This window comes from Priapulus caudatus, unplaced genomic scaffold (genome assembly GCF_000485595.1).
Source record: "Priapulus caudatus unplaced genomic scaffold, Priapulus_caudatus-5.0.1 Scaffold24, whole genome shotgun sequence".
NCBI classification, from domain to species: Eukaryota; Metazoa; Priapulida; class Priapulimorpha; order Priapulimorphida; family Priapulidae; genus Priapulus; species Priapulus caudatus.
The window spans coordinates 630,714-641,555 of record NW_014577085.1 but is presented as its reverse complement, the minus strand read 5'-3'; the positions used below and the strand labels follow the sequence as shown (position 1 = coordinate 641,555).

General features: G+C 39.2%; 1 protein-coding gene across 1 annotated transcript; it reads right to left on the bottom strand.

Moving 5' to 3' along the window:
* Nucleotides 1-1,470: 1,470 nt before the first annotated feature.
* On the bottom strand, nucleotides 1,471-6,372 carry LOC106813871 (thioredoxin-like). The gene is made up of 5 exons (XM_014818118.1): nucleotides 6,111-6,372; nucleotides 4,633-4,737; nucleotides 3,491-3,553; nucleotides 2,987-3,052; nucleotides 1,471-2,660 (listed from the first exon to the last, which is right to left on the bottom strand). The coding sequence occupies exons 1-5, from the start codon at nucleotides 6,135-6,137 to the stop codon at nucleotides 2,457-2,459; spliced, it is 465 nt and encodes a 154-aa protein (XP_014673604.1). The 5' UTR covers nucleotides 6,138-6,372; the 3' UTR covers nucleotides 1,471-2,456.
* Nucleotides 6,373-10,842: the final 4,470 nt, after the last annotated feature.

Sequence of the window (10,842 nt, the reverse complement as noted above, 5' to 3'; positions counted from 1 at the left end):
TCTCTCTCTCTCTCTCTCTCTCTCTCTCTCTCTCTCTCTCTCTCTCTCTCTCTCTCTCTCTCTCTCTCTCTCTCTCTCTCCTCCTCCTCTCTCTCTCTCTCTATATATATATATATATATATATATATATTAGGTGCCGCAGTTCAACGCAGTTATATGCGCGCGGAAAACGCAGCGTGGGTGTGAGAATTGAGAAACGGCAAAGAAGACAGCGAGTGCAATATTTAAGCAGCGACGTTCGAAAAAATCAGAAATTGTTTGGTTTTGTTATTGGCGTTCTCACATTTTCTGTAGTTACTCGCGATACCTTAACAATATCTCCACTCTTTGTTTCCAACCCCTCTTCCCTTCACTATAGTGTTCTAGTGTCCGTCTTCTAGATAGATAGATAGATAGATAGATAGATAGATAGATAGATAGATAGATAGATAGATAGATAGATAGATAATAGGTTTATTGCAAAACTAGTGTTACAATTAAAATAAATTGTGCAAACAAGTTATCATCAGGCAGTATAAAACTGAAATTGACGATATTTACAATAATATATGTCCCATGGTAAGACATAGATATCACTTAAAATGTTGGTTCGTAAAATTATATCACTACAACTAAAAACCATCTTTAGAATATATACTAAATTTAAAATAACGTGATCCTTGGTCAAAAAATAGTTACAATTAAAATGCGACACAATGATAGAATCAAACATATCACATAACCGAAAGTTGCCCAGAGAGTACTGTTATTTCAAAGAGACCAAAATGTTTATAAAGGGGCGCAAGCAAAAGACTAATTATCCATGCTATTGTAAAAAATTCAGTGCCTGTTTACAATTTGTTAATCATCCTGCACATGTATACGGAACAGGGCTATTGAAGTACCGGCTGGTACGAGGGACTTTTGCAAGCCGGAGTTTACTAGAATTCCGTGTTATGCGGTTAGACACATTTATTGCTGAAGGAGGGCAAATATCCTGTAATCGTTTACAACTTTTGAGCTGATAAGCAACATTTTCACAAAGCTGCTCGCGACGAAACGCAAGTCTTTGGATCTGAAGCTGAGATAGTACCTCATCGTACATGTCGTACCTATTCCAATTATTATAACCTATTATTATTTTCACTGCCCTTACTTGAACAGATTCAATTAGAATTCTATCAATTATTCAATAAATAATGTAAACCGCTAAGCGTGAACAGTGCGCTATCTCTTATGAAGGCCATGTGATTTGCGTGTAGATCAGGCACCTCTACAATAAGCAGCATGTAGCCATATAATTAAGACAGCATATATAACATAACAAACACGTACGCATTTAGGTACGTAAGAAGATAGTCATTCTGCACATACACACACGCACACACAAAAACATATGGCATGAGTTTTGCAAGCATGAACTCCGAACACTGCTTAAATTAATGTATATAATGTAAAAAAAATGTAAAATGTATAATGTTAAATTAATGTATATACACTAAATCCACGCTTATGAAACTACGTCAAATTACAAAGGTAGAACCACACCTTGGCACAGGGTGCGGGGTCCCTATATTTACCAGAGTTACCGAGCAAGTAGTAACATTAGGAAACACGTGGATATAGTATTCAAGATCTACAGCTGCATGGCATTGATACGTTTACATACAAAACCCAAGAAATCGATGTGGCTCTTGTTAGTTCTACTTTTTTCGCGTAGGGCCTCTACCCACAGTCTGCGCTACGCAAAATATGCATCGTAACCATCGTCTGTTTGGTTTTGATTGGTATTGGTGATCGATAATCGATCAGTAGTCGACATCGCACTGATGATCAGTTCCGTCTAACCTTATATCAAATGTAAAGAAATTTTTCAAGCGAGTGTAATTATTCCCACTGATGTAGTTCTGCGAAAGATGAGTAGCTAGGCCTACTTTAGGACCAAAAGGCGGCCATATTATAGGAAAACAACTTCCTAGCCTAGCTTAATTTACAGTAATATTTGCCTGCATTACAATTACACATTACAATTACACATTGTGATACAGTCCGGTGTGCTCATGTGCATTGCCGTGATATGCGCGCGCCCTATATCGTATAAAAAGGTCCTAATTCCTAATTACCTTGTTATGTAATTATCGTGATTGCGTGTAGGCCTACATATTGCGTCGCATAACGCACTATGGAGTGCGTTATGCGACGCAGTATGTTCGGCATTTTGTAGCAACTAAATCCTATTAATATATTAGTGCGTAGGTAGGCCTACATGTTTAGGCCTATCTACAATATCACGCTAACTCTGAACAGTTTGTATCGGGAAAAAGTAATGCCATTTCATATTATTTATTAATTTCATATGTGGCTTGCAAATGTCTATGTCAGATCAAACAAGTGATATGTGTAAACTGTAAATATTAGCAAAATCTATAGATATGTAATTAAACACACATTACTAAGGTAATATTACTACTTTTATGTCACTTTTCCTCTTTTTCTTCTTCGTCTTCGTCACTGTCATCATCATCGTCGTCGTCGTCATCATCATCATCGTCGTCGTCGTCATCATCATCGTCATCATCGTCGTCGTCATCATCCCCGTCCACGAAACCTTGTGCTCGTTTAACGTAGGTCATAATCATTTTCTCCAAGTTATTCGTATTTGCCCCTGCAGTCTCGTCAATCTGAAATGACAAAATGCATCATCACTGTAGCAATCGTAAAATTCAAGCGATTTGTTACGCGCAATTGCGTGAAATCAGTTGCATTACAACGTGGATCATGAATGTTTTATATATCTGCGAATTATTAAAAAGAGAGCAGCATACATCTTATTGAGGTAGAATTGATGAAGAGCTCATAATAGAGATATATCTCTATTATGAGCTCTTGAAATGATATAACCTGTTCGCTATCGTTTTATGCGTTTGCGACTAAACTGGATTGGTGCAGATAGTAGAGTAAAAGTAAAGTACAAGTAAAGACTGAAGTGTCTTAGCTTGACGGTCACCTTTTCGCCATCTTTAAACACCATAAAGGTGGGCATACACTGTATCTGAACCTTCTCCGCTAGATCCTGAAAAATTTCGATATCATTTTGAGAGTCGCTGTGGGAATTGATATGCAGCGCGTATCGTGGCAAAATCGTCAGACTTTATTAGTTGGGAAATTCTTTTGTAAAATCAATGAACGTGAAAGAAAAATTGCACAGGCGCCGGCGCTGCCGAGGCGATTGTTGCTCCGTCATCGTTACCAACGCAGAATATCCATTAACGCATTCAAACTATCAATCCTGCTATCACGAAAAAGGCGTCCACGTTTACAAACGTACTCTGCTTTCTAAAAAGAAATAATGTGGCAATGCTGCAAATTTCGCTCCATGCGCTAACTCTTGTCCAAAATGTCGTTCTATATTTTCTACCCTCCGTAGCCGCTGATATTTATCATGATTGCTCTGGCCACTGACCCTATATACGAGTAAAAAATGTAATATAGATTCCCCTGTGATACTCACGGGATGTTCATCTACGTCGATCTTGGCGAATATCAAATTTTGGCTGTACTGAGAAGCCATTTCCTGAAAGCGCAAATAATCACGATATATTTCACCGGTTGATTATGACCATTATTAACGTTTAGGGAGTTGCAGTGGATTATTGTTTGAGGCGAACGGAATATTTTCTGCAAAACCATATAGAACATGAAAGCATAGTAATAATAGATACTGGAAATACAACAAAAACGTTACGTTTACGTTTCGTTTTGTTGTTTACTTGAAGCAACCATAATACTGTTAATTAATTGCGACATGCTCACCCCTATGTACTGGATAATTGCTTTTCAAGCGCAGAATCACATTCCAGACGATAATTAACAGATATAGTCGAACTTCGTTACTATATACCCTGCTTATAACGTTTACACTGCTACAACGCACACATCTCCAAGTCCCGATTTGTGTAATGCATTATTCCATTTGCCAGTATCGTTTACATCGTACACCTTTATAACGTAAATTTCAATACAACGTTCCAATTTTCGCTGGAAAAATGCATACTAGCCTTCGTTACAACGTACGGACACTATTCCTGGGCGTGTGGCCAGTAAAGTGACAAAGCAGACGAAGATTACTGCCTTTTTCAAGTTGTAAGTAAACGAACTGATTCAGTGGCATCAGCAACATTTAAACTCATCCATGACATCGGCGAAATTAACGCGGGCTCTTTCATTTCTTTGAGTGCAAATAACGGGAACAAAAGACGGGTGTCTTCAATACATTGTTTTTTTAAACTCTAAATTGACAAATTTGTTACAGATGTTATCATTAAACTTTCATGTTTTAATTATTGCGTTTCTTCTTAAATTAGCGTTCATTTTATGGGAATTGGTTACAACGAACTATCGTTATAAGGTACTGATTCTTAAGGTCTCTGGAGGTAGGCCCCCTACGTTGTAACGAAGTTCGACTGTGTCTGCCTCCCACATGTTTATTTTATAACGCGTGTGCCGAAAATGTACGTAGAAGCATAACAAATATTTAATTTCAATGACGTCTATATCCCAGATGGAATCGCCTACGCAATGGCAAACAATTACACGTAAAACGTATAGAATCAGTGCAGCAGTGCTGCGTGTGCATCGCTGGTTCAGCCATACCTCAAACAGTGGTCCCATCACCTTACACGGGCCGCACCAGGTCGCCCAGAAGTCAACTATGACGTACTTGTCGCCACCGTCTTTCAGCAGCGAGTGAAACTCCTCCTGTAACGGTAACTGACCCGTGAGAGAAGCTGTGTCAATTCGGCGCCACATGCCGCTTCTTTTATCCCCCTCCACACCACGCACACACATTCACGCGCCGCCACAACACAACACACACACACACACACACACCACACACACACACACACACACACACACACACACACACACACACAACATACACACACACACACACACACACACACACACACACACACACACACACACACACACACACACACACACACACACGCGCGCGCGCGCTCGCACACACACACACACACACACACACACACACACACACACACCACTCTGCAAGACACGACGCGATATAATTTATCCCCTTCGACTTCAACAAGGTGTAAAGTCGCGGTGTTGTAGCACCTGCCCATGCAGCGCTCTGAATTCAGCTATCTAGCTGACGATCCTATCCCACCCGTGTGTCATTGCGATTCGGGGATTTTGCGTGCAGCACAATTTTCTACAAACCCCTTAAATACGAAGCGTCTGCGATTTGCAGAGATGTGAGATTTTAGATGTCTCGGGGAATTCTGGCCATCTCGCCTCCGCCCTCACGCCCGCTATCGTTGTCAGCCCTGCGTTTGCACAATCGATTGCGGCTATATAGTTAATCTGGCGGATTAGTACAATAATTATGCGCCATCAAAATGCTACTACCCCACCGAAACACAAACCGCTGTGGGACGCCATGCTGACGCATAACCAGACAGCAATGCAATTTTAAGGTGTAAGCCCGCGGAATCAATTAATTGGTGTATGCAGCTGCGATAAATATATATATCTCGAGTAGGCCGTGCGGATACGGTTTCCATGGCAACAGCATTCAACCTACCTGCTACCTATGCAAAAAGTGTCGCTGCCTGTAGGGAAACCACAGGCAATCAATTCGCGATTTTGCTCGACCAGACCCTGCGCATTGTCGGTTAAAATTGCAGAGTGCAGAGAGCATCGGTCAATAAATTAGCCGTGGCCATAGCCGTAATTATGATAGGATCGAGTACAATTGCCCGCGTATATAGCCGTGCCGTGATTGGGTGACGTGCGCGTGGCATATGCCTACACGGCGTCGTTGTCTGCGCTAGTGAGCGAGCTTGTACGCGTACGCTAAGCACAAATGTAATCATTCGTTATTGTTAGTTGAATCATGCATTTGAAACTGAAAAGGCCCGCCAGCGAGGATACATCACGTAAACCACATCAATCACAAAAATTTTTCCACCCCGACGCTTGCAAGGCGCAGGCACACCTTACACCGTGCATTAGCATACACCGTAAAAGTGGAACAACGCCAAAATTAGGATCTCTGAACGAAACACCAAGCGTTTTCGCCTCTCTTTGATCATCTCCCTTACCTCGTTCATGAGCGTTCTGACAGCCATTGTTCAGTTATTCTCGTGGACAGTTTCGCTATACAGCAGGTAGCACACGGTGATTCTGAATGTGAAGATATCCGAGCGTTTATAGGAAGATGCCTACGCGTATGTATTGTCTCCGCGTTTTTTCAAAAACGCTTTTCCTGACATGACACATACGCGTCAATGAGTTTCGGCGGTCCGTCGAAACTTTAATCACGTTTATCTTGGAAACAGATCAACACTGCACGTGAAAGGCTCATTATAACTGCTGGTAAAATTGCACACCGCACAGTTTAGTCGTCCTGCCTTTTTTAAAGATTTGTGGTGACTGTGGTCCATCCAGCTTATACATAAACTCGTATTGGGATGACAAACGCTCCCGTGCTCGACAGTCAAGCCGCATAAACGCGCGACAACGATCCGAGAGTACCTGCTATCACCTGCGAACAACTGGCATTTGCGTGAATACCTGGCGGCGTCCCTGTGATAATAATAATGATCACTACTTGTCGCACGGTCTCTGGCGGAGTGCTACACTGACAGTCGCAGGCGTCGCAGTACACGTGATGGCGACGGGCGGTCAACGGCTCGATAGGTTTATAGAAATCGGACGCATACATACAGCTACTGCGGGTATAACTACGACCACCGTGACACCCTAAAGCAGATTGCTTGCCTCTAGATTTGTACGGCTTCGGTCGGTCAATACTACTGCATCACTGAGAGACGCAACCCGTAGTCTGCTTAGTTGGCGCAGGTGGCCTTGATATATCGCATATAGAACCGTCGTATGTTACTGGCATTGAGTGACTGGTTGTGATATTAACATCTTGTGCTACGAAATTTGCTCGTGCTGATGAACGTTTCTAGAGAGATGAGAATCGAACGACAGAACGATAGAAAAAAAGGCACAGAATGATACAGGTAGATAGATAGAGAGAAAAAGACAGAAAGACAGGGGGGAAGAGAACAAACAAGAAGAGAGAGAAATGGGAGGGAGGGAAGAAAGGAGGGAGGGAGGGAAGAAAGGAGGGAGGGAGGGAAGAGATAGATAGATAGATAGATAGATAGATATATAGATAGATATATAGATCGATAGATAGATAGATAGAAAGATATATAAATAGATAGCTAGATAGATAGATAGATAAATAGATAGATAGATAGATAGATCGATATATAGATAGATAGCTAGATAGATAGATAGATAAATAGATCGATGGATAGATAGATAGATAGATAGATATATAGATAGATAGATAGATAGATAGATAGATAGATAGATAGATAGATAGACAGATTGATAGATAGATAGATAGAGTAGATAGATAGATAGATAGATAAATAGATAAGATAAGATAGATAGATGAGAAGATACATAGATAAGATACATCGATAGATAGATAGATAAATAGATAGAGATAGATAGATTAGATAGGATACATACATATGATACCATAGATACATAGATAGATAGATAGATAGATAGATAGATAGATAGATAGATAGATAGATCAGATAGAATAAGATAGATAGAATAGGATAGATAGATAGATAGATAGATTAGATAGATAGATAGATAGATAGCATACATAGATACATAGATACATAGATAGATCCATAGATACATAGATAGATAGATAGATAGATAAGAATAGATAGATAGATAGATAGATATGATAGATAGATAGATAGATAGATCGATAGAAGACAGATAGATAGATAGAATAGATAGATAATCATAGATAGATAGATAGATAGATAGTATAGATAGATAGATAGGTAAATTAGATAGATAGATAGATAGACAGATAGATAAAGATAGATAGATAGATAAATAGATAGTATAGATAGCTAGATAGATAGTAGATAGATAGGTAGATAGATAGATTGTATTTATTATAGATAGATATGATATGATAATATGTATTTCGTATATGATAGATAGATAGATAGATGATAGATAGATAGATAGATATGATTAGATATGATAGATAAGATAGATAGATAGATAGATAGATAGATAGATAGATAGATAGATACGATAGATAGATAGATAGATAGATAGATGGATGGATAGATCGATCGATAGATAGTAGATAGATAGATAGATAAGATAATAGATAATAGATAGATCGATGGATCGATGGATCGATGATCGATGGATCGATGATCGATGGATGGAATGGATGGATGATTGGATGGATGGATGGATGGATGGATGGATTGGCATGGATGGATGGATGGATGGATGGATTGGATGGATGGATGGCTGGAAATGGATGTAGATAGATAAGATAGATAGATAGATAAGATAGATAGATAGATAGATAGATAGCATAGATAGATAGATCGATTATAGATAGATAGAATTAGTTAGATATATAGATAGATAGATAGATAGATAGATAAGATAGATAGATAGTATAGATTAGATAGATAGATAGATAGATAGATAGATAGATAGAATAGATAGATAGATAGATAAGATAGATAGATAGATAGATAGATAGAAGATAGATAGATAGATAAAATAGAGATAATAGAATAGATAGATAGATAGGATAATATGATAGATAGATAGATAAGATAGATAACGATGCGATAGATATTATAGCATAGAATAGATAGATAGATAGATAGATAGATAGATAGATAGATAGATTAGATAGAGAGATAGATAACTAGATAGAATAGATAGATAGATAGATCGATAGATAGATAGATAGATAGATTAGATAGATAGATAGGAGAGATAGATAGATAGAAAGATAAAGAGGTAAGATAGATTAGATAGATAGATCAGATAGATAGAGTAGATAGATTAGATAGATAGAATAGATAGATAGATATGATAGATAGATAGATAGATAGATAGATAGATAGATAGATAGATAGATAGATAGATAGATAGATAGATAGATAGATAGATAGATATAGATAACCTGGATTCCGCCGTCTATATGGGCTTCTTTATCATTATTTGGTCTTTTACATCGTTTTGACAACCCTAGTCCTAATTGGTTTATTAGAATATTTCTCTTAATTAGTTACGTTTTGCACCGAACATCTTGAAGTTTAACTATGATTGTTATACACTCTTGAAGTACAATTGTAAGTGAATGTAAGTAATTGAAAGTAAATACCATTGTAAGTGCATCCAGAGATGAAAACCAAATTTTTGAAACTGAAATATTCTGGGAGCGCAGATACCATTTACTCATGGGGCAAAATAAAATGACACTGAACTATTTATTGAGGAATTTACACTGACTATGACCCTGATTTCATGAGAAACATCGTAAACATTTCATCCAAACATCATACTTTTAAGAGCTAAACGTCACCCCGCCTCCTTACATTCCTCTACACAGCGACGTAAGAGAGAGGTCTATTGATACTGAATTCGGACATTATCTGCCAAAATAATAGCATATGGCTGTCTGGTTATATTTCCATTTAGTATTGATTCTCAACTCTAGAACATTTTTCGTATCACTTGTCGAAAAAACCATCACTCAATATAATATCGTTATTATGAACTGTAATTAATAATTTAAATTATATTTCCGTATAATAAATTGGCATTATAGCTATAGTAAACAAAGTTAAATAACAGAACATTTTTGTCACAAAGTGAGAAAATGTTTGGTGACGCAACCTTTATGATTCAACAGCCAGNACACACACACACACACACACACACACACACACACACAGTTCGTAAGTACCAGAAGTTATATAGATTTTGCGTTTTTGGTATCTTTGAGGTTTGCCGCTCATTGCGTTTTAGATTCCGAGGCTCACAGCCTCGTGCACACAAATAAGAGCTTATCACGGATATTCGCAGGCAGGCACACGCGTGCGCAAGCACGCAAACACTTCACACGCATATGTATACGCAGGCCCACATGCGAGCATACAAGCACCGGTAAATCGATTAAAATCTGACGTGCTCGACTGCACATAGTCGATAATAGCTGATATCAAGGGGGGTCCAATATTGACTGATTATCAAGATACGGCTGCTCCCCCAAATCCATTATGGAATAAGAGAAGGAAAGGAAGCTGTATGTGAGAGAGAGTGAAAGAGAGCGCGAGAGAGAGTGAGAGAGAGAGAGAGTGAAAGAGAGCGCGAGAGAGAAGAGTACAGAGAGAGAATGATAGAGAGAGCGAGAGAGAGAGAGAGAGAGAGAGAGAGAGAGAAAGAGGGGGAGAGAGAGATAGGAAGCAAGAGCGAAAGCTAGCGTGAGAGAAAGAGCTAGCGTGAGAGATGATACAGCGATCCACGATCGGTGGTGATTTGCAAAGAATAAGAAATACCAAACAGAGACGCAGAGATAGATGCACGACAATGTACGGGTAGCAACATCAGATTGCTCTTGTGTTTAATCTCCCCGCTCGGCCTATCATAAGCCCCTTCTGGCCTAGACAGTGGCTCCACACGCTAGTCGTCCCACACATATAGCCACGCAGAAAACTCTCTCGTATTTATATAGAAAATGTTTACTCTGCCCATGAGCGGTGGGTAAATCAATGCGCGTCCATATTATTGGGAAACTGAGGTGGATAGGGTTGCGTGTGAGATGGCATGAACCCATGAGTTTTAATACTTTGCTAGGAGGCATAGGTCGTGAACCGGATAGACACAGTGCTGGGATTGAGCGGGCGTGACCATACCCAACTGAGGTAGACGTGGGGGTATGTGGGATGATGCGTGATTGCCTAC

Coding starts and splice junctions, on each gene's coding strand:
- LOC106813871 (XM_014818118.1), bottom strand. CDS start 6,137: ATGGCTGTCAGAACGCTCATGAACGAG. Junction 4,738..6,110: donor TCAGAACGCTCATGAACGAG/GTAAGGGAGATG, acceptor TTACCGTTACAG/GAGGAGTTTCACTCGCTGCT. Junction 3,053..3,490: donor TCGACGTAGATGAACATCCC/GTGAGTATCACA, acceptor GAAATTTTTCAG/GATCTAGCGGAGAAGGTTCA.